This window comes from Neodiprion virginianus, chromosome 2 (assembly GCF_021901495.1).
Source record: "Neodiprion virginianus isolate iyNeoVirg1 chromosome 2, iyNeoVirg1.1, whole genome shotgun sequence".
In the NCBI taxonomy this organism is placed as follows: Eukaryota; Metazoa; Arthropoda; class Insecta; order Hymenoptera; family Diprionidae; genus Neodiprion; species Neodiprion virginianus.
Window position 1 is genome coordinate 27,353,062 of NC_060878.1, and position 24,664 is coordinate 27,377,725.

Below are 24,664 nucleotides of genomic sequence, written 5' to 3' on the forward strand. Positions count from 1 at the left end.
CATGGTTATCGCACGGAAGTTCACTCAACTTCGTGATGTCGGTGAACCGTGATGAAGCGCTTCTGTGGTTTTTTCGCAGTTTTTTAGACTCTTGGAACGCTTCTAAACTACAGCCTTGACTGTAACTTTCATTTCAACAAATACTCCGTCGTTGACTGAAGAATATAACTCAGTTCAACACCTTCGTAATCTTATTTGAAAATCGCTGACTCAAACAGTTGAAGTTCCAAAGTTACCAGAAGTTTAATCAAACCATGCTAAGCGGGCAACAAATGACGCTCGTATTGTAGTTTTATCGAATGTTCCGAGATGGCAGCACCATTCTCGACTGTGATTGCACAATGACAGCACATTACATTACTGCTACCTAATCACTCGCCATCTGAATTCTGAATGTAATCTGAAACATGTGCACGAGCGGCGCAGCGATTAGTTACGTTAGACGGACTTTTAATTTTGTTCGAATTAGGTGACCTTCGGACTTGGTATGGCGTTGTTATATCGGACTTCGTGAGAAAGATTAGAAAAAACTAGTCCATGTCTAAATGTCACAATGAGTTAGCTTTTCATCGGTGATTTTCATGAGCAGGTTATATTTTATCAAAATACCATTATTGTGAAAGGGTGTTCGGTGATTGTCGACAGATAATATTTGTGTAAATAGTAAATAGTCTGATAAATGAAACTACGTAACAAGTCGTATTAGGGTTATAACAGTTTTAAGATATGTTAAGATGTTCAGATCAAGGTACTGTCATCGTGGTTTGTCGGCTGTAAATAGAGTCCTTGATCGAACCAGAAACATCGACCATAACCTCGCATCTTTTATTCGCTGTAAATCCGGTAAGTCTCGATGTTTCATTCATCATTTGTTTCGTTTACAGAACGCTGATCAACTGATAAACAACGTGCAACGTGTTGGTCGTTCTGTCAACTTGCGGACGATGAACATTGCATTTCGTGTCACTTTGCAATTGGTCTCAAAATTGTAATCGCAAACTGTCCTCTTTGGAAAATTAATTCCAGTTTCAAAATATCAGATGTTAACTGTCCGATGATTTATTATAATTAATAATAATTATTGACAATTATCATTGTTAGTACCTGCAGAGGGATATTACTTTTGCAGGCATTAATAACCGAATGTATGTAATTTTTCAAGTCGATTTTGATACATAATTCTTGTCTGTACCTTCGTTATTTTCTCGTTCTAGGCAATACCGTTGTGACAATCGGACAAGTTTCCAAGCAAGTGAAACCTGGTTTGAATCCTGAGTACGTTCCACGAAAATATCGTAAGTTCAAGCAATTTTTATTTGCTAATTTATACAGCATTTGTTAGGAGTGAATTTTTTTCATTCTTTAAGCTTGATGAATTGATTCCAGAATAAATTTTGTGTTTTTGTCTGGTTTACTCAGTAATTGGGGAATCGAGTCAAGAAGAATTACGACATCTGAAATGGATGCTTCAAAAGGATCTGTTAGGACAGGACATATTTTTGGTCGGTGGTCCAGGCCCAAGAAGGCGCACCTTGGCTCTGGCGTATCTGGAGCTGACGGGAAGAGAGGCTGAGTTCATATCTTTATCTCGAGATACAACGGAGGCAGACCTGAAACAGCGTAGAGAGATCGAGCGCGGGACTGCCAACTACAAGGATCAGGGGGCAGTAAGAGCCGCCGTCAACGGCAGAGTCCTAATTTTGGAGGGTGTGGAAAAGGCCGAAAGAAATGTTCTTCCAGTTTTGAATAATCTGCTTGAGAATCGCGAGATGCACTTGGAAGATGGTAGATTCCTCGTCCCTGCTTCGCGGTACGATAAGCTTCTGCAGGTAAATTCAAAATTTCATGTGTGCATTTTTCGTGTGAGGATCTAAGACCTGTCAATGATTTACGTAGAATCATACTAAAGAGGAATTGGATTCTTGGAGGCTTGTACGTGTCAGCGAAGACTTTCGAGTCGTTGCCCTTGGCCTACCTTCCTCTCGGTATCCTGGACATCCCCTTGATCCACCACTGAGATCACGATTCCAAGCTCGACACATTCCTCAAACTTCATTTAAGGTGAGTTTTTTTACTGAAATATTTTACCCATTCAGACTTGAAACTCTTCAGATTTTGTGGAATCGCATTATGTTTTTATGCCTAGAAGTAGCGAAGGAATTACTTTTGTACTCAGATTTTTTATTTTTCATCCTTCCTTATACGACGAATGATTGAAAATTTTCAAAGGTTTTAACCTCCTCATTTCTAAATGCTCTGTGTTCTAATTAAAAAAATTTCAATCATAAAGATTGATGAATATTGAAAATATTCTGATTCCTCAATTTTGTCGGTTGACTGTGCATTAAAATTTTTTAATTACTTGGAACGACAATTTATATTGATATAACGATTCGTATTCTATAAATGTGTGAAAGCACATAATATAGTGCTAGAAAAAAGGGTGTATTTTACACGAATTATAAAAATAATTAAACTCAAAATACATCGCTTAATGCTTTGAGTCGCACATTATTGTGCTGAGTCAATTTTCATAACTAGATAGTATTCAATGGTTTTTGAGGTTGCTGATTATGAATCTGAAATCAATTTGCAAAAATTCAAGATGGGAGATCCAATATGGCGGACAAAAATTTAAAATTGATCGAATCCGGTCAAAAAAACTTTATGCGGGGGTTTTAGGGGTCGTTGATTGGATTCGCCATACTGAATTTTCAAAATTGGATTTCAGATTTGTAATTCAAAAGCTCTGGATAGAGTTTGTTTCTCCCGATTCAATTTAAAAACAAATTTTCGTCCGCCATACTAGATCCGCCATTTTGAATTTTTTAAATCTGATTTCCGATTCTTAATAAGCGATCCTAAAATTTATAAATTAAGTACAACATTCATATGTGTAGAGGGTTAACTTTCTCGGAAATGAATTATGCCTTCAATTTACATGATTTTTTACAATCAATTTGTTTGTAACAATAATATCCTACATTACATCGCAATAATTACTCTAGAGTATTGACAATCTGTTAGTATACTACCAGAAATAGCAAAAAACTGCAAAGAAATATGTTGAAAGAATACTCACCGCTCTGACTTAAAGGGTTAAACTGTGGGATTTTTGTATCGCAACATCAAGTTAACAAGGGTAAAACAAAAATGTAAAACAATCAAATTTCATAATTAAATATGATAAATAAGATATGCTGGATCCCAAATTTGAAGCGTTGACTTTATTCTGGGCGTGATTCGTGATGTACGTTGATTAACTTTACCGAATACTATTCATCGTTTACAAACGTGAGAGAACGATTTGAATATCAGCCGAAATGTAATTGGAAAAGTTGACTAATTGCTGCGAAGAAAATACGATTTGTTTAAATAGCATTTATATATGTATACATACAGTCTGTGAATAACTTTAGGGATTGGTATACTATAAGGGGCCGAGCAATTTCATTAAAAGTTCGTTTAGTTTATTCGCAATCGCGACTTGAAGTCCTAGAATTGTAGAAATCTCAATCAACTATATTGCCTGATTCCATCAAGCACAAAGCCCCTTGAAAATAACTCTCATTAGCAGCTAATATCTAGGAAACACGAATGCGTTATCCACAAATATATAGATGGTTATAAATATCTCTCGCCGAATTCAGCCTGCAGTAGTATTTCTGCAATCAAATTCGCATATTGGCATTATATCTATCGTAAATTAAAAAAAATATATTAACTCAAGTCATTATATTCAATTGGTAATTCTAATACCAGACCAAATTTCGTCATTATAATAGAAAGGGGGGAAAGAATCAAAAAAGAAAAAAACATTGAAAATTTTTTTGAAGACAAATGAACGAATAATAAAGTTGCTGCATTTATTTCGCAAGCGTCGATCACCGGAATATTTTGTCAACTTGTATCGAACGTTTTGAAGAGGGACTACAGTTGCCGCTAGTGGGTATAACAATAAAGTAATTAGATGCTGTCGTTTGGCGACAGGTGTGATTTTTCAACCCTCTACCCGGCCGTACGGAGTTTCAGGCACGCCAACGGCGACAAAACCCTTAAAAAGCTGTACGTGTCACATCAAGTATAACAGTCTCATAATAACTTTATTTCGTACCCCGCCGTGATCTGAATTGCCGGATCATTTTTTAATTTACCCAACGATTCTTAGCGCCTCTGTGACGGAACTATTGCCTTTTTGTCGATCGACAAAAGTCCTTTCCCGATGTATTGTCAAAATACCCGTAGTGAAAACTGTCGGCATGGTGTAATAAATGGACGTGAGAATAACGATCAGATGAATGAAAAATTTGAAATAATTATTATGTGGTATTTTTTCTACAATTCCTTAAAAAAAAAAAAAACGAAGCTCATCATGAACCTGAACGAATTGCAAAGAATTCAAAACAAATAACATACGATTGATGAAGTTCTATTAAACGATTGCGTTCATTATTCAAACGTTTGTCGGCGCAAAGTGTATCTGAAAAAATGACAATTTCGGACGTGGAAAAAAGCTGGAAAATTCAGGTCATTTCACAATTTAAAATAAATGGTGACCCTGGTTCATGTATACACTGAATAAAATCTCATTTGTCATAGTAACTAGAAAAATTCAGTAAAACAGGTATAATTAAAAAACTGTTTAAATATTGTTGGAATTACGAAAAACGAGGTACGCGTAACCATTTTGCGCTATCGTCGATCCTTTTTTGGTTATTGCAACGCAAAATCAGTTTGCTCGGTTTACTCTACTTCTTTAGTTAAACAAGGCTTTAACGTCAATTTATCGTTGCACAAGCATTAAATTTTCGCAACAGTTACAAGAATATATAGTAACAACGATCGTAATGAGAAAGAACAGTAACGGATACTAGACTTTCCGGTAACAGTTATAAAACTAATTTTCATTTTCTACCTAGAACTATATTTTTCGATTGTTATAAAAAATGAAAATAGTCAAGGACTGAGCGGTAACCGGAACTAAAAATTTCTCCAATTAATTTTTCTGGGCCAAGGGTGATCACCGATCGCCCCTCTTCCGCGCTGTATAAACTTTTTCAGTCTGCGTTCCCGTGCGATTTCCTCTACTTCCGTCCGGGCGAATCGGGAGAATTTACCGCTCGGTTAGGCGGCGAAGATAAGGCGAAGGGGAAACTAGGGTTACGGTAAGTTGGACCGAAGGTAGGGGAGGGTAGGGAGGTTTAACATACCCCATTGGGGGTGGTTGTCGGAAAGTACATAAGCCGATCCCGCGTCAGAGCGACGGTCACAGACGTCGCGGCCGTGATCGCGTGCCTCCCGGTAACCGTCGTCGCGACGGAGGGATCTCCTCGCGGTATGACATCGTCTCTTCAGTTCCTCCGCCGTCGTTGACTGACGACAATAGTATAATATCCAGTTCGGTTTACCGGCGTAGAAAAGCGCGTAAAACCGAGTCGATACACGAGCCTTGAGTGTTGTTGTGGTCTGTTGTTTTTTTTTTTTTTTTTTTTGTTTTTGTTTTTTGTTTTTTTTTTTTTTAATCCTTTTTCCATTTTCTACCTTTTTAAATTGCCCAATTTTTTTTTGTTTTATTTTTTTGAATCTCTCACAACGACGCAGCAGAAAACGGAGCTATATTTTGAGAAGAGGAGGGGGACTGTGTATAGCAAGAACGTTTTGTTTTTATTTCGAATCGTGTAAAACGAATCCGTTTACTCTGAAGGAAAAGAAAAATCGAAGAATAAAATGCGGTTAAAACACGAATAAATGCGAGTCTAATATAGAAGTAAAAAATTGATGTTCATTTTCGATGGTTTTTGTGGAATTAATGGTTATAAGCTCTGTGTGTCATTATGGTTTGTCATCGAGTTGGACTTGTTTTGTGGATTCTGAGTTGGGACTTTGGACGTTTTGAAATATGTATCTTAACGTAAACGTTGTTTCGGAAAGAATTTTGACATGCCGATTTTGTGAGTTCATTTTAGTTGATGGAGAATATTAATTACAAGAAAAATTATTTCTACTCGCGTGGATTTTTCATTGCTATTCTTAATTTTCTGTTGAGCCGAAATTGATCCTGAAAAGTCTTAATTTTTTCATCCGTAAACCGTAAACGTATTGTAATGAAGAACTAAATATTTAAATTGTTACTCTAAAAACATACCCTGTCGCGTAAAATTTATCTAAAAGCGCCAGTGCAGGTTGTATAATTACTTACCAGAAAAGAATAACTTATACAAAGTCACATTCTCATCGTTTGGTCTTTGCACAGCGACAATTTTTGAGCTTCATAAACAAAAATTATTTTCTTCTAGTCTGTCGTGTGAAATAACTTCAGAATCACTATGAATTAACACCTTGGGCGGCAAGAAGAATTTTATTGTCTGTCCCAGAAGCGCGGAAAGACAAAGTATTTCTATTATAATGAAACGTAGCATCTAAGGATATTTTTGGTCGCGAATTACGAATTCAAGGTCAAAATTGAACAATTCAAAATCGCGGATCCAGTATAACGGATCAGAAGTCAAAATTAGTTTAATTCGAATGAAAATCGGCACTCAGGAGTTTTCGAGATCGCTGCTTACGAATCTCCACTCAAAATTTCAAAACTCAAATAGTTTGATAAAATATGGTGGACTAAAATGGAAAACTGATTACTCGTGACACGCCATGAGAAGAAAAGTATTTTTGAGCCACTATATTTGATCCACTATTTGAAGTTTCTTCATTTTGGCTTGCACGTTCTGGGACGCATAAAACCTCTGAGAACCAGATTTCATCCCAACTATTTCACGTTTTGAATTTGCGTCCGTTATATTGGATTCGTCATTTTTAATTTATATACCGTGAGTTCGGATTCGTAATCAGCGGCCTCGACAACCCCCGAGTACCGATTTTCATCCGATTTTCCAACAATTTTTCATTTTGGTCCACGAAAGTGGATTCACCATTTTAAATCCCTCAATTTCAAGGGTAGATTAATAAAGAGCGACTTCGAAAACCCCTGAGTACCAAATTGTGCGAAAATCGTTCGTGGCAATTACAAAATAAACAATGTGCGCCGCATCGCGTCACTGCCGTTCAAGGGATTAAGCTACGTTTAAATGATCGAACGTCAATAAGTCGAATGATAGCGAGAGAAAACTGAAAGAACGAACGTTGTTCGTGAAAATTATTCGCGTGACGTGGTTGTCACGAGATTGCAAAACAATTTTTGGCCGGATTTCTACTATAAATTCTCGAATTTTACTCATTCAATCAAAAGATTCTGAAAACAAATTTTATAACTGAAGATATTGTTCCACCTCACTGGTGTCCTAGGTTTATTTTGCAAGAGACGAGAAAATCCAAAGTTCAAGAATCCAACAGACATAGATAGATAGATACGGATAATTTATTTTGGTGTGCTCCGGGTTACGAAAAACCTCGATCCCTTAGTGTGCCTTCTCAAATGACAACAGACGAATGAGTTGCCAAAACCAGAGCGAAAGAATCGTTCTCACATTCTATAATCAGACCAAAAACCAAAGACATTTCCAGTTCATCTCACCCTCCGTTTGTACCATCGATCAACCAACGCCGCGGATGAAATGTCGTTAAAAATGCCTGCCATCTGGTCATCCTCAGAGCGACCGATTTCCGTGCGGACAGTTTGGGTGGACGGAGTTCGTCACGCGATATTATCACCGGACGATCCTCTGGTTCAGAGCCACGCGAGTCTGCGAACCTGTCAGCGTTCCCGCCCGACGACATCCAGGAGCGTAAACTACCGGGACCAGGACTACTTTCCGGAAGTGAACGACCTCCGGGAGTGTCTGGTGAAACTGCGAGTGGTCGTCGACCGGAACGATCTACCATCGGCGCCGTGTTCGGGGTCTAATTTGCTCCTGCCGAAGGACGAGGACCGGGGTGCGACTTCCGGTACCCCGAATCCGAAGTCACCGAGGGTCTCGAGAGGCGTCGAGAACCGGAAGAAGCGGAGCGATTCGGTCTGCACGGTCCTCGGAGACCCGGAAGGCGGTTCTCGGTTACCGGAAATTCAGGATAACTCGCTGTCCGAGCGTGTTTTGCAGTGGCTCGATCTGTCGGGACGCGGTGGCGACTATCGGAAGGACGAGACGCGCAAGAGTTCACCGGAAGTTGCGACTCGCAGACGAGGAAGCTCGGCCGTTATACCAAAGGAGAGGATCATCGTGCAGAATTACACGCTTCGGACGAACGTCGAGGAGGTAGGAGAGAGGAACAAGGGTGGGACGCCGATCCCGGTTACTCGGGACAATTGTCGGCGTGAAATCTGCGCATCTCCAGGACCGGAAGTCCCGGTTGTTCGCTCCTACTTTGTCGATCGTTTGACGAACTCTTCGGGGAAGAATATCGAGGAGTCGATGCCGGTTGAAGGAGAGGCTCGGAATAAGCAGAGCTTGTGGTCTCCGCCAAGGAAACCGCAGCTTCATATATTCATGCCGACTTTGTCACCGAGTGAGAAAATTCTCTCCTCCATTGAGTCTCTCTACGAGCAGCGGAGGCCGGGTCAGGAGTCTTGAGCTTTTTAATTTCTTTTAGTCGCTAAGGAGAGCCTTAAGGATAGTGATGATAGTGGCGATAATAAATAGGAGAGTACAAGGAGAGACATCGATCACTTGTGATATGAGAGAAAGTGTGTGTTACGATTCAATTCGTTGTATAGTTGTAGATCCATCATCTTCTTTACACATCTTTATAGCCACAACGGAAAGTTTCGCAACAGTTTCGGCTGTTTGATATACTTGATTACAGTGGCGAATGAGCCTCGAGTTTTGAGAAACTTGATACCCTTTGCGACCCACTCGCAAGAATATGCTTCGAAGCCTTCGTGTTCGGGGAATGTATATCGACTCTACTTTCTCTCTTTCTCTCGCTCTCTCGCTTTGTATGGCTATGGCTTCTTTATCCCGTTCTCCGTCTACGCTTTGGTGGATTCATGGTTGCAGCTATACTTCCGGCGCATTTAAATACCCCGTTATTATAGACTGAGAAACTGAACTAAAAGTCAATTATGTACACCGTGATGTTCGTCGTTTGTGCGAAGAGGATATCGTAATTGCGACGCGTCACGCTTCACGTTTAATTTTTTATCAATCAAATGTCCGCGATGCGCTGCAGATACGTCAATTCGGAATTTCGTCAGAATCGTCGTCAAGGTAAATTTATACTCCTATATCGCACACTTTATTCGTTAAGAAGGTTGGTGAGCAGGATAAAATTGATAAATTTTTTTTAATTCAATTACGAGATAGTCGAACATTGAGAATTCATCAACTTTATGTACACTGAGAAAAATTTCATTTCTTGTAGTAACTAGAAAAATTGAGTAAAACGGGTATCGTTAAAAAAACTGTAATGATATATGCGAAAAAGTATTGATTCGTGACTTACCAACCTCCGCACAAATTTTTTTCTCCGAAAAGTCGAAGTTCTCATTCAATTTTACGTAACCCAACACCGAGTGTCGTCTCGTTTCAGACGTTCATTGGAAGTTAACAGAGCCTTCAATTTTTCTGACGAATGTCTGAGAATTTCGTGAGTAAAGTGAAAAATATACTTACAATTAATTTCTTGACGCGCGCGTATAATCTTTCATTTCCGCAATAAATGCTTGCGGTATTTATAATACATGACCACGTTGCCTGCAGTGAATGAGAAATCCCTTGAATATAAATTAAACCTGGTCTGATTATACTGTTTAATTCTAAAGTCGACAGGCGCTTTTACCTTCTTCTTTTCATAAACCTTTCAGACTAATCACTTTTCTAATACTTTCACAACTTGTGCTTGTATTCGCAGAAATAAATGTGTAATCTGGGACGGAAGTTGGACGCATCGTTTTATCGACTAGGCATATGTATTTCTAACCCTGTATCTGCTAATTAACAATTGCCAGGAATCAATAATTGATTTTGAACACCGAAGCTTAACCGGTACGTACTTCGAATAAACTGTAATCTTGGATATCTTTTTTGTGTTTAGCACACGCGTGATAAATTGTCGATCTTCGGGATAATTGCAAAAAGTCTCCCAGGATCTCGTCGCTCCTACATACTTTCAATTTAACTGTCCGTCGTGATGTTTTAACGAATACACCGAAACGTTTCATCGTTTTTCATTTTCGATACTGTTATATACCGCGCTTACAATTTCATTAGTAATTGATAACCCGTAGTTAAATATTTAAAATTGAGTAAGTTTTGGATCGTTTCTCACAATATTTCATAACTGAAAACAAAATGTATCCAACGTTTTTGTTTTATCTTTTACAAAACTATTTTACCTGAATAATTGGTTTGAAAGAACAACTTCCTAGAGACGTTCATGCGAGTCTCGACTTGTTAGATAATTGGTTTTCATTGAACTGGATCGTTTTCAATACGACTAACTTCCGTTCGAACGAAATAAAAATTATCCGGTTCGACTCGTATTTTCGAAAGATCCTAATCAAAAGATGTATAATTTTTGGGGTTCAAGTTCTTCGAGTTCACGTCAAGTTTATTTATATCCACGAAACCTGCACCCTGCAATGTCAGGGTAGAAGATATAAGTTTAGCGGAAGTCGGTCAATTCCATTTTCGACTCGTTAGAGAATGAAACAGACTAACGATAAATCAGAATCTCTTTCACGCGTGGATTAATTACAACGATGTGAAAATGCGTTTTTCGATGTTCGTGAGGCAAATACTACGTATTATCTTTCACACCGAGAAAAATGTCATTTGTTACAATAACTAGAAAAATTGCGTAAAACAGGTATCGTTAAAAAAATTGTTTGAATATTGTTGGAATTACGAAAAACGAGGTACGCCTAACCATTTTGCGCTATCGTCGATCCTTTTTTTGGTAATTGCGACGCGAAATCAGTTTGTGAGGTTCAGTAACAGCTAGAAAACTAATTTTCATTTTCTACCTAGAACTATATTTTTCGATTGTGGTAAAAATTTCTCTCAGCGCAGTTCACCGTACAGCTGCCGATGTTGTTGCTTAAAGCTTTCCAGTTTTCTTCGTGACCTAAAGTGGAAAGCTACGTGTGTATTTATATGTATTATTTTATTCTCATGGCAACGTCGAAGCAGTGAAACCAATATATCACAAGTTAAGGTACGTCTCACGCACTGCTGCAGTAGACGAGTTAAAGACCGAATTCTCACGCAACATTTGTCGCTACTTTTCGTTCTTTGGTTCGCATCGCTGGCTACGACGCTTAAAGTAATCGGTAGCTGAGTTTCGAGCTTGCTATTTAGTGTTTATTTAAAAAATGAAAGCTGCAATTGACCTTTCGGAAAATAATACACAACTTTTAGACAAAGTAAAAGGTTTCTCTCGCAGTACCTTGATTCCACGACTTCATATATGATATGTTACGCAAATGTCCTCAAATACGAACTTTGTTGGCTTTAAATTTTGTGGATACTATTTTCTTACTTATCTCGCAGTGTTGTCAATTTTATAATCTTGCCTCACGTTTGGTTTAAGCAATTCGTTTTTAATTTACCTGCTCCGTGATCATCTTTTTTTTCATGAGGGGTGGCGTTGAAGTTCCGAATTTAAAAAGTTCCGAAAGCGCTTAATCCCGAATTATTTGATGGCGCAACTTGAAGTAAAGAAATCAAACTTTGAAGAAACAACAAAGTTTCGATTGGTCGGAAACCCGGCGTCTTAAAGTTCAGAATTTATACTGAAGAATATGCGATTTTTGAAATTTTCGATCAACTTTTCATCCAAATTTTCATTATTCATGTTCTAACTAAACTATATCATGCGATCACAAATGAAAAATCACTGAATATTTCGCATTTCAATTATCCTGATCATATTGTAAACTTTTGATTTATTAGCAACGAGAAAATAATTGGCTACTTTGAAATTGTTGCTCTAATCTATGTCTACAGCTTCGTGATAGTATTTTTTTCTCAGGTAATATAGTGTGACGCGGAAAAAAGTAAAAGATAAAATTAGAAGGGATAATGCGACGTAGAACTTTGCCGTACCGTGATAACGTTGATTCATGATAAATTGTTATCCGACACCCGGACGCCCGTCGTCTTCGCTGAGCTTACGATAATGTCGCGTTTTTACTTCTTTTTTTTTCTCCATCTACTCTTCATTACCTTTTTCACGGATCGCAACGTCTTCGTCGTGCGTGATAAGATGTCGCTGGAATAAATTGACCTCGTTCAAAGCTCGTAGCAAATCGCATTTTCTCATTTCTTTTTCATCGCGAAATTCACACTCTAGTCACGTTTTATTATTTCCACCGGGATTGCTGGTAGATGTACGAATTAACTCTATAGAGTAATTCGGGCGTTGGATGTCGTCTGTTCAGAATACCGGCATAATTTCAGAATTCTAAAGTCTGCAGAAATAAATTTTCTACTTCCGCCTATATCTCAAGAAAATTATTACTCTACGTGTCTTTGCTTAGCTGCATGTCGCGTGATTCGGGGTAGAAATTGTGCTCAATGTTTCTAAGTAGAAAATATGTACAGGTAAGACTTTGATACACTTTGCAATTGCTAAACGCGTTCAACTTCCAACCTCGTTTCCACGGTGACATATTTTTATCTCCATTACTCTTTCAAAATAGTTTTAAAACTTTGTCCATCCACTCGGTAACTTGAAATTATTTTTAAATAATGGTAATAATAATAATAATAATAATAATATTGATAACAAAAGAAAGAATAAATAACTTCGTGCTGAGTACAAGTCATTGTAATATACGTATCTACCTCGTATAGTTCAGTGCACATAAGAAACGTAAAAAGTTTTTAATTGCCAATTAGTTTTATCGATACACGAAACAAATTCTGCATCATATAGATAGTCGCCTGATATGAACCTTTTAAAGTTATTGCAGTGTCCTTTTATAAAATAAACTTAAATCCAATATATTTAAAACAAAAATTCATCGCATCAATCTGGCGTCAGGTAGTTTTACATTCAGCTCACAATACAACATATACTCGATCGTATTGTTGACTTGATGTTGCCTGCCGAAAATTGAGGCTTGAATACAAAAAAAAAAAAAAATAAATAAATAAAATAAAAACAAAACTTTTCACCAAGTATACGTACGTTATACGTTATGTACTCATTCGAATTGATTTATAAGTCAATGCCTGAAATAGAATATCTTTAATGTTTAGATAGGAACGAGGAACGTGAATACGAAAGGGAAATTTGCAGGATTACAAAATCGTGGCGTTTCAATCACTTTTGGCCACTGCAGTTTACTCTGCAGAGTAAATTTCTAGCAATTTTGTGAAATGCACCCCATTTGTACGAAGCCGGGAATTTACCCAGCGTGCAAACTGCATTTGGTCCAATTGAAACTTCGCGAATTGAATCGGAGGCATTCCGTTCGGATTGCGTGCGGATCGGTACTTGGCTAAAAGCTCTTCCACTCTACCCGGAAACCTACTCTTGATGTTAATCACCTCAGATTATTATCGTTTTCGACGCTAGCCAGCAGCATTCCACACACGGAATCACGAACTCGGAGAATACTATTCTAATACCGTTTCTAACTCAACCGATTTCATCTTTGACCGTTTTAAATTGCACAGAGAAAGATTGCATTTCGTTATAGTTGCTATGAAATTCTAGTAGAATGTGTATCGTTACGATAATGGTTTGAACATTGTTCGAATTACAAGAAAATGTAGTATAACTGTAACTATTTAACGTAATTAATTAATTATACCTGTCAATGGTACAGTTTTTTGGTTAAATAAGGCTTTAAAATTAATTTATTGTCGCACGAGCGTCAAATTATCGCAATAGTTACAAGAATATATAATGCGAATGAGCATAAGAAAACAAAAAACAGTAACTCATACCAGATTCTCTGGTTTTGGTTACTAGATTATTTTCACTTTGTACCAGAACTATATTTTTCGATTATAGTAAAAAATGAAAATTTTCGATGACTGCATAGTGACCGCAACTAGAAATTTCTCTGGACGTCTGTATGAGATTAAATGGACAGTGATATGATTCTCTTGTCCGATACGATGGAAAGACAAAGTGAACAAAAATGAAGTCAACATATTTTGAATTACAGGATCAGTTGGAAAGTTTAAAGGCGATCGCTCCGGACGTCGATAGTGCGATATTGTCGCAGCTTTTGTCATGCTGCCATGCACTCGTCACCGACGACGCCGTCAATCTTGGGCTTCCAGATTTTCCATTAGACAATCTTTCGGCCGTCGCAAAAATTTTGGTGAGTAATTCCGTCCAGTTTAGTCTGGATTCATCTCTCGATAATAATTTCCATCGCAATGAACATTTTATTTTTTTACTTTTCAACACTTTTATTTTGAAGCAGATACTTGATGCATGTCATTCATTTCACATCAAATGAACAAAAGATTTGATAGAAATTTTATAAACTGTTCTACTTTTATTCCATTAAATTTTATGGAATCTCATTTCTTGAGAATTTTATATATTCTTTTGAGTTTTTTCGTAACACGATTTGACAAAGCCCTTATTTTGAGAGAATTTGACGAGATTTAAAAGATTTTGGGGACTGCATTGAGATTTCATAAAAAATAATACAAATTTGATAAAATTAGTGAATACCATTTTATAAATTTCACTAGCGATCACAAAATGTTCGAATTTTAGATTATGAATAAACAAGATTTCGTCTATTTGAATTCTAATTCCTGCAGAATAGTTTTCCGGTTCTCGAACCATACGATGCTTTCTACAGTCTTTATCCCTACAAACTCTTCCTCGGCAAAGAAGGCAGAGACGCTGTAGAAGATATTCTGAAGACTTTTGGTTTACTGGACTCGTCAACTGCTAAGAAAAGATCGACAAATCTGCGAATTCTCAACTCAGAGATTACGAATCACAATTCCGCTCAAGTTCGTCTAGAGAACAATCACTCCTCAGAATTGACTTTTGAGGTAAGTTAAGCTGTACAATTTACTGTCTCATTTCGTTACGCATTTGTTATTCTGAAATATTGATCATCATTTTTTGCAGGACAATTTCATTAATGCCTTATATTCCGTTACAGGTCCCAGCAGGTTCTGCAAAGAATCTAGTCGACACTCAATCTGAGTTTGTCGAAACAAATTACCAAAGCAATCTCTTAGCTCGAATGATGCGGTCGCACTTAGCCACTGATTTCTGCCTGATAGGGCCAAAGGGTTGCGGAAAATCTACAACAGTGAAAAGACTGGCGCAAATTTTGGGATATCAAATCGAACCCATTGTACTTTATCAGGCAAGAAGTTTAAATTCTTCATTGTAATCACTTCATCGAATTTGCCAATAATGTTCAACGTGTTTAAATGTTGCCCAAAATTTTCACCACTTATTTCTCCTTCAACCACCAATTTTTTAGAAATCTTCCGGAGTCTACATAGTTTTCTCTATTCTTTGTTTCATTAATCGATTCAAATTTTCATGATGTCAAGCTTATTTTTGGTAAGAGCTCACAAACATGGTCAGATTTTTGATTACACAATTTTTATCATATGGTGCAATTTAAGATATTTCGGATTGATTTAAATTTAGATTCAGCAAAATAATGATCTAAAGAATATGTAACTATAACAAAACATACAAATCAATGCTTAAGTCATGTAAAATGTCTCACATCAGCATAGCAACGAGGCAAAATTTTATTCAGCAGGAAAAACTACCGTTTCAGGTTGAAAATGATAAATATTTTCTCAGGATATGACTTCTAGGGATCTCATCCAGCAACGGACTACACTGCCTAATGGCGACACGGTATGGATCGATTCTCCATTGGTCCAAGCAGCTCTGGACGGAAAGTTGGCCATCCTCGATGGAATTCATAGAATACATCCGAGTACGTTAGCCGTTGTGTATAGGTAAGTAGTATGCAGCTTGAACTGATAAAAAAAGCTACAGGTGTTCAGTCTTAACATCGTTTCTCTTTCGAAGAACCTAAGGATTCAGCAGAAGGTATTTTTACTTTCAGGCTAGTTCACGACCGAGAGCTTCAACTACATGATGGTAAGCGATTGATCAGGGCCGATCGCTATGAGGAGGTGAAGAAAGATGAGCAAAAATCTGATGAGGATCTTGCCAAGTCGGGAATATTCAAAATCCATCCTTCCTTTAGAATAATCGCATTAGCTGAACCCCCTGTACTGAACACCGCGTCCGGTCAGTGGTTAAACTCCGAGCTGCTCAGTTTGTTTTTGTTCCATGAAATACGGCCTTTAGGCGAATCGGAAGAAATACATATAATAGAAGCAAAGGTATGTATTAGATTATTATGCGTTATCCTGTAACTCGTCTTTTGTCCACAAAATCAAGTGTCAATTATCGTTCAGGAGTTGAAAAAGTTTACAAAGTAGAGTCGAAGCTACCTCTGAAGAATTGCAATTTATTAGAAAGTTTAAACAAATCACTAAAATAGGTTCGAAAATGCTCGTTTTGAAATCCTGTTTTTGTCCTACACTGTATTTTACATCTACCAGCTTCTTTATTATTCGTTATACGTTACTGTATTTCACTTGTGCAGATTTAACAGATTTTTTTTTCATGGCATCTAGTTTATGAACAGGTTTATCAAGCTCATTCCTGTAAGTAGTTCAATATTTTATTACCTTTCAGTATGGCACGAGCAGCAAACCATTGCTTGACGTTGTGAAGCTGACACACAATCTAAGATCTTCATCAGATCCGACTCTGCAGTCTCTGGCTAGTTCGCTCAGCACTCGACAACTTCTCAGAATAGCGAATAGAATGCAAAAGTTCCGTGATGACAACGCTTATGACGCAGTGCAGAGGGCTTGTTTGGCTCGTTTTTTACCAGCAATACCGAAACAGGCCTTAGAAGATAGTCTAGCCGCTGTTGGTATCCAGACCTCGAAAAAAGAGACTCATTCTCTCACTGCTAAATGCGAAGTTATTGGTGATGTTGTCAAAATCGGCGAGACAACAGTGCAAAGGTACAAGACTGAAGCCTTGACCAAGGTTCCGGATGTGCTTTTTTACGACGTTCCACAGCATGTTTCACTGCTCGAGCATCTGCTCCAGGATTTTACACTTGGCGAAAATATACTCCTTGTGGGTAACCAGGGTGTTGGTAAAAATAAGATCATCGACCGGCTTCTGCAGCTGATGAACAGACCAAGGGAGTACATTCAGCTTCACAGGGATACTACTGTTCAAACTTTAACACTTCAGCCCATGGTCAAGGACGGTGTTGTTGTTTACGAAGACTCGCCGCTTGTTCAGGCTGTCAAACTTGGGCATGTGCTCGTTGTTGATGAAGCTGATAAGGCTCCGACTCACGTGACGTGCATTTTGAAGGTATACGTACAACCTTGCCTTAAGCTAGTGAAAGTCAGAAAATTCGAATAAAACATCAAACTTCTCAATGTTGTATCTTATAATTTCTAATTTTCATTCATTCAAAGAAGTCTGTTGCATATTATGTATGAATGCAATCAAAATCGTGTGAAATCTAGATAAATTTAGTCTGTAAAGTTAAAAAATTCCAGGAAAGTTGAAAGAAAAAGATTTTGTGTAGATTCTACTCATGACTTTCTAAAAGTCGATCATTACAAACTTTGCTTTATTCAACAGACGTTGGTTGAGTCCGGTGAGATGATTCTATCAGATGGTCGCCGAATCGTGCCACCTCTTTCAATGGATAATACATCAGAAAAAATCATACGAATGCATCCAGATTTCCGTATGATAGTGTTAGCTAATCGCCCGGGATTTCCATTCTTGGGAAACGACTTCTTTGGAGCTCTTGGAGATCTCTTTAGCACACACTCTGTTGACAATCCTAGTATTGAAAGCGAAATTCAACTCCTAAAGAAGTACGGACCAGATGTTGAAGACAAGGTGATTCAGAAACTAGTCAAAGCTTTCGGTGAGCTCAGAAGCATGGCTGATCAAGGACTGGTTTCATATCCGTACTCTACAAGAGAGGTAGTCAACATTGTCAAACACCTACAGGTATGAATCTCTGTTCATTTCTCATAACTTTTGGAATTTTGTGAAAATAATTTATTATTCATAGTCATTTTTATCCAGACTTTTTGATATGTCTTGATACGTATTTGACCAAAGTTTTCAAAATAAATTGCAAATAATTCTGGAGAAGCTTGGAAGTCATGTGAGTCCTGTTTTTTATTACAGAAATTCCCGAATGAATCACTGGGTACTGTGGTACGGAACGTATTCGACTTTGACAGATACACCCAGGAAGTTTTTGAGACCCTTGTTTCAGTCCTGCACAAGCATGGGATCCCACTAGGCACCAGTGCAAAGAACGTGGCTTTAGCTAAAGAGTAAGATTGGTATTTATTTACGAGGTGATGAATGTCCCATAAAATGACACGGTTAACATTAATTCTGTACAAAAGTAATTTTGTAAATTATAATTTTAAGAATAGTAATAGCAGTAAGCAATAAACATTTTTAAACATCATTAAGTCTCTAGCTTACTTTCCTTTTCCTCCACAGAATATCCCTCCCAGGAATAAAGTTTGCGGGAAGTTGGAGCATCGTTAATCGGCCAAAAACCCTTGCCGTTCAAGAGCGCTTCGTCAAATATAAAGCTCCATCCTTCCCTGTTAGAAGAAATCACGTATTGGATCGAGTCGAGGCAAGGTCAGCGTGGTTTACGGAACTTCAAAGCTACTGGACCGTTCCATTAAGCGAGACAGGGACTGTCGCTGCTTTGGCCATCAGCCCAGGCATAAAAGGGGATTCCTCTGATGATGTGATTCATGTTCTCACAGCGAATCCTCTCTCCATATTTAGTATGACTTCGCAATCGGAAAACATTAACGAAATTTCGATACAAGGAATGATCAGTCCGGCTCGTGGTAACAGGCCGCAGTTCACAATGACATCTGACAACTCTGGAAACATTTTGGTGCACGAAGAAACTGTAAGTATTAATTAAGTCATTCCATCGATCATTCTTACGAAAAGGTAATTTTTAACGGAGCGAGTAGCGTCAGGGAATTCTAGGAATCCCTTAAATGTCAGGTAATTCTCGCACAGTTAATAACGCTCCAAGGAAAATCTTGTAGTCTGTATGTACATACTACGTCATATATGGAAGGCGAATGCGTACAAATAAGTATGTATATACCTAAATCGAACTTGCGTTTTTGTTTATTCCATGAGAAATGTAAAATTTTACCAATTACCGAATACTTAAACCAACTCACATTCTTCAATATATTTTCCTGAATTAAACTAATGGCTAGATATAATTTTCTTTAATGCAAATACTGATGTATCTTCTTGAACTAATGTTCATTGATATGTTAGGTAATAGAGCATGGGCAAAATTAAATTAAATTTAAAAAAGGTTTAATGCTTCAGCTTACAATAAAGATGTGCGTACAATTTATTGAATTTGAATGAGAAAAGTGAGTTTATTCGGTAAGGGTAGTTTAAATATACTCTGAAAAAAAACAAATATATTTGTCAGGAAGTATGAGGAAATTTGATATGCTACTGGTACTAGACACCCAGAATTTCAATCCAGATAGTTCTTCACTTGATATCTGTGTTCTGGATTTTACAGTCCAATTCCGTTCTATCCGTGAACCCTGAGAGTGGAGCAGTCCGTACATTGCAATTATCATCATTCCTTGAATCTGCGGGTGAAACTTTCTCTCGAGCTTTGGGAAGTGGTGGAAATTTGAGCTGGAAGCTTAAGACAGATTTAGTGCGTTCCGATGATAAATTAGTCTTCTTTGCCGCTAATGGAAATAAGCTTGAAGTCGTTGACTTGAAAACAATGAGTGCGTACTTGATCACCGTGCCATTCAACATAGACTCAATCGTTTTGTCGTCACCTGGTAAATGGCTAGTTCAGGATACTTCAAGTGGAAAATATGTGCTAGAAAAAACCTCCGAATCTTTGCCCTGTCCAAACGTACTCAAAGACGTTGACTTGACTGGTTTTGATGGTCAAAAGACAGGGTGGCTGCTCGGTGGAAGCTCAGAACAAATTTCGGACAGTATACTGAGTGAAGCTTTACAGCAGAAGATAGAATCCCCTAATAGATTGCTGGCAACTGATACAACCTACGCAACTATCGCCGTTGGATTTCCAGAGTTGGATAGCTCAAACGAACTTTATTACTGGCCACGGAATGGACGTGTCAGGGGATTCTCACCACCTATCGTGTCTAGTAGTGGTCAAATAATCAAAACAGTCTCCTCTGAACAAGTGCCGCCAGATGTACTCCCCGAAGGAAAAAAACAGCCTGGAATCACCGGCTATCTCGAGATCGTTGATGTTGGACTTCGCAAACTTCGTTACATACCGATACCGGAGTACGTGAGATATTCTTATACAGAATCAAAGTTAAACATTATATATTCTAGTAGCGATACAAAATTTTTTATTTTTCAAGACTCAGGAATTTGAAATTCCAAAACTGAAGTGCAATTTAAATTTCTGACATTTCATATATCTACACCACCAAAAAAATGGGTCTTATTGTTGGCGAATCTACTAATTTCTTCAACTTTTCTTTTTTTCTCATTGATTTTCCTTTTATTAAAGGCCAGCTAAAGTATCCGCAGTGACTCAGTGGCTCTATACTACCAACTTGCCAGTTTACGCAGCACCTACTTCGAATCAAGGTCTGGTCACGATAGATGCTGGTGGTTGTATCCGACTGTGGGAAACGTCGTTGCTTAATATTGAAAAATCACTGGGTGCATGGCGAAAGATGGTTGGCAGTGACGGTGAATATCTACAAATTACAAAGCAGAGAGACTCTGGGCTGGATGTGAGTGGGCCGAAGCATGGAAAACTTGATGACAAAAACGAACCACATGTTGGTGGCAATACTTGGGCTGGCGGAACCGGAGGTAAGTATTTATTGGCGATTCAGTTTTACTTTCAATTGCAGATGATTAGTTAACGTTTATCTATTCGTATGTTACGAATTATTTAGGAAGAGATACAGCTGGGCTCGGCGGTAAAGGGGGTCCTTATCGTCTAGATGCTGGACACACCGTGCATCAGCTGAGTGATGAAGAGAAAAATGCAGTGCCTGAGCATGTAAAGAAGGCTGCACGTGAAATGGGACTTAAAGCGTTCAAGCAGCGGCTAAAAGATATTCGAATGAGTGAATATGACCACAACCTTTACAGCCAGTTCAGCAACGCAGTTCATAAAGAAGTGAAAGCACTCAGGGTGATTCTGGGTAAGTTTGATTCGATGTGTAAAATGCTAAAATGGGAAAGGACGTCTGATGAATCGAATTATTCACTTCAATTATGGTTCTTGTACAATTTTAGGAAGTCTGCAGGCAAAAAGCAATGAGCGTCAGTGGTGCAGACATCAGACGTCGGGTGAATTGGATGACACTAAATTGATTGAAGGATTGACAGGAGAAAGGACTATATATAGACGAAGAGCTGAAAAAGAACCTGAAATTGGCGCCCCGCAATTGAAGCCAAAGAGATTGAAACTAATTGTTGATGTTTCTGGTAGTATGTACAGATTCAACAGCTACGATGGTAGACTGGACCGAGAAATGGAGGCTTGTATCATGGTCATGGAGGCCTTTGATGGGTACGAAGGGAAATTCCAATATGACATTATTGGTCACTCTGGAGACGATTATCATATCACTTTTGTTCATCATACTCAACCACCAACGGACAATAAACAGCGACTCGAGGTGATCAAGGTGAGTAAATTGTTTTCATTAAGGGAAGGTACCGAATGGAGCTTCATGTCAGTTGATCTTTTCTTTTCCATTAAAAATCTAGACAATCTTGTCGCTTTTGCAGTATATTTGTTATTTTAAGAATTATGGTATACAATTATATAAAGTTGAAGATTCTGCAACATTAACATAGTTTATTGTCGTTCTCGCATGTTTCAGACAATGCACGCACATTCTCAATTTTGCGCGTCGGGTGATCACACATTGGAAGCAACACAGCACGCCATATCATCCCTGGCAAAAGAAGATTCGGATGAATCCATCGTTGTCGTATTCTCCGATGCAAATTTAGAACGATATGGCATTCGACCTGAAAGATTTTCCAAAGTTCTGACGTCTAATACTGACATCAATGCTTACGCTATTTTCATTGGTTCTTTGGGAGACCAAGCTACAAGGTTCGATTTTAGTGAAATCAACTGCAGCATACAGAGCTATCACTTCCGATTTAAATTGTTTTCTGTTCTTTTGTGTTTTTACTATGTTCCGGCAATATCAGTAGCCACTTGAAATACACATCTGCACGTATACTTATGGTATATTGATTTCAGGTTGACGCAGAAGTTGCCCTCTGGCAAGGCGTTCATCTGCATGGACTTGAAGAATATACCCAAAATATTACAACAGATATTTGCTGCTTCTGTGTTGAGCACGGTTCGATAAAATATTTATCACAATGTTACCATTTATAATTTATTATCCTGCTGATATGAATATACTGTACACAATGCTTGTTATACCTAACGTGTGTGTACTATACAGAAAACTGTATTTTTGCAAGATCTCGTCCATAATTACGTACTCAACATCAATTTTCATATATTTGCAATATTAATACTCAGTTTCAATTTTAAAGTTGAATTTAATTTATCAAGCTGATCACTTCAATTCAAATCAAACATTCTTAACGTACATGCGCATACGCATTTGTAGATAATTGGGGAAAGACTTTTTTCAGATGTAACCAATTGAATCTCTATACTGTGCCGGAACAGTGTGGAAAATGAGTATAAACGAACGAGTATAACCGATCCATTAGTTTCATTACTCACGAAATAACACAAAAAGAAAGTTTGCATTTAGCGAAATGTCTTCTATTCTAGAAAATCAGTTCTACAAGATTTTAGCGACAATTTTGATATTAAATAAAAATGTATGCATGCGTAGTTGATCTTTCAGGAGTTTTCGGTCAAAAACACCTTAATTTTAGCTCTCCCAGTGATTTTTCTAATCAGTGCAGTAGAGTAACACTTGGTTTTCATATAATTCTTATGTACATAGGGTCTCACGTAATGTCGTCAGATAGTTACGTAGTTTCAAGTTAATGTCTTTCTCCATCATGTTCGTAAATAAAACAAGGAAGTAAGTGCGAAATACAAGGTGTTTTGTGGGCGAAAAACCGAGCAAGGTCGACTTTCGGCATACAAAACATACACAAATCTTTATCAAACATCTGTACGTACGTGGTATATCGTTTATTGAACTTCGAAATAGCAAAGTCTCGGTCGCGTTCACGCAGCAGAGTTATCGCGCCAGTGCGCCTAGTGGCAGGTGATTCTCCTCGCAGCGCAGCGATGCGTGCTGGAATTCTCGTCCCACCTGCCCCTCTGCAAGCTCTGCAAGCTCTGCAAGTTCACTCGTATCGCGCGACTAGCGCCACGCTGCGGGGATTGGTGGCGTTCGCTGCGTCAGTCGCGCGTTGGTCGTCGAATGGATCGGATGTGGCGACGCGTGCAGGGAGCTACGGGGGGCGGGCGCCGCAGCGCCGCGTGTTGCGGATGCCCGTCGCAGCCGTGTCAGCTGCACGTGGACCAACGCGCTAAGCGCGGCGGGGGTCGGAAATCGCGGGGCGGCCCTCGGACGATAGTCTGCGGCTGCCAGGTTCAACCCTGTCCGGTACATCCGGTCCTCGTGAGGGTGCGGAGGACTCGACCGACCGGCACCGCCGCCCCGCGTGAATGCGAGTGTGACTGCCCTCAGGATCGCCCTTGCCCTCACACCAATCGCGGATCCCTGACGAGGAGGGCGCATCGCAGGTAAACTCGAGTTCTAGGTGTTTCTCTGCTCTCGACAATGACAGCCGCCCGTGGACGAAGATCCCGATATTTACTAGAGTCGTTTTCTTTTTCTTTTTTTTTTTTTCTTTGATCCTGAGGATTCAGCGAGTGGTGTAACGTGAACCCGACCGTTTGATTCAAGAGTTAGGAAAAGATGAAAAATCCTCGGCAATTTTATGCGGGACAATGACAGTGAACACGAATGAAAGAACAATTTCTTCACTGTTGAGCAAAAATAAATCCAAGCCAATTACCTGTGAGCTTTCGTAAATGGGTGTTAGAAAATTTTTTGGGATCGAAAGCCGAGTAAAATTAGTCCCAGAACACCAGAGCTTAATCAATGTGAACGTTCTAATTATAGAACCTTTTCTAAAATCGCTGATATTTTAGCTTGTGTTATTCGAACTTGTATTAATTAGAGATGTGTTTCATTTGTGTTCACCATCATTGGCAAAAGTAATATCGCTAGATATTTTTTAAATGGTTTTTGCTCCTAAACCTAGCAGCCAGAGTTAGAGAACTTTTGTTAAACTGAGGCAATGAAGACAAATAATATGATTTTGTCAAATATTCCCAAAAGTTTGTACTTTTAATAAAATTACAAGCGGAAAACCGCGAGGAATTATCCTTATACTTGTAAAAAGCTTGACACGCTTGCAGGCTGTCTGCTAAGGTTCAGTTTCATTATCACAGGTCGTATTCGTTCACTGATTTTTCGTTTACATTTTACGCTACGGTCGTTTGTTCTGATTGCCCAATTTACTCTACAGCTGTTTCAGTTCATTCACTGCAGGTTTTATTACACGCTTGAAGATGGAGGGGGTGGGAGTCTACAGATGTCCTATCCCTACTGATTTCAAGAGAACCCTTGCGCTA

General features: G+C 38.5%; 3 protein-coding genes and 1 long non-coding RNA gene across 4 annotated transcripts in view; 3 read left to right on the forward strand and 1 right to left on the reverse strand.

The window, feature by feature from the left end:
* The first annotated feature begins 370 nt into the window (after positions 1 to 370).
* LOC124296968 (von Willebrand factor A domain-containing protein 8) lies at positions 371 to 22,586 on the forward strand. The gene is made up of 19 exons (XM_046747474.1): positions 371 to 843; positions 1,215 to 1,295; positions 1,420 to 1,829; positions 1,897 to 2,061; positions 14,075 to 14,233; positions 14,688 to 14,927; positions 15,041 to 15,250; positions 15,706 to 15,866; positions 15,977 to 16,259; positions 16,618 to 17,319; positions 17,596 to 17,976; positions 18,160 to 18,311; positions 18,487 to 18,916; positions 19,565 to 20,322; positions 20,555 to 20,865; positions 20,952 to 21,203; positions 21,298 to 21,692; positions 21,891 to 22,129; positions 22,283 to 22,586. The coding sequence occupies exons 1-19, from the start codon at positions 735 to 737 to the stop codon at positions 22,392 to 22,394; spliced, it is 5,550 nt and encodes a 1,849-aa protein (XP_046603430.1). The 5' UTR covers positions 371 to 734; the 3' UTR covers positions 22,395 to 22,586.
* On the forward strand, positions 7,584 to 9,139 carry LOC124296971 (uncharacterized). The gene has a single exon (XM_046747477.1). The coding sequence runs from the start codon at positions 7,584 to 7,586 to the stop codon at positions 8,523 to 8,525; it is 942 nt and encodes a 313-aa protein (XP_046603433.1). The 3' UTR covers positions 8,526 to 9,139.
* LOC124296974 (uncharacterized) lies at positions 21,928 to 23,344 on the reverse strand. Its single transcript, XR_006906486.1, has 2 exons — positions 23,195 to 23,344; positions 21,928 to 22,041 (listed from the first exon to the last, which is right to left on the reverse strand). It is a non-coding gene; the product is annotated as an uncharacterized LOC124296974 (long non-coding RNA).
* Positions 23,327 to 24,664, forward strand: part of LOC124296969 (uncharacterized) — a 127,513-nt gene continuing 126,175 nt past the window's right edge. Inside the window, exon 1 of the mRNA XM_046747475.1 lies at positions 23,327 to 23,767. Within this exon, the coding sequence (XP_046603431.1) occupies positions 23,442 to 23,767 (326 nt within the window). The 5' untranslated portion in view covers positions 23,327 to 23,441. The remainder of the gene's footprint in view (positions 23,768 to 24,664) is intronic.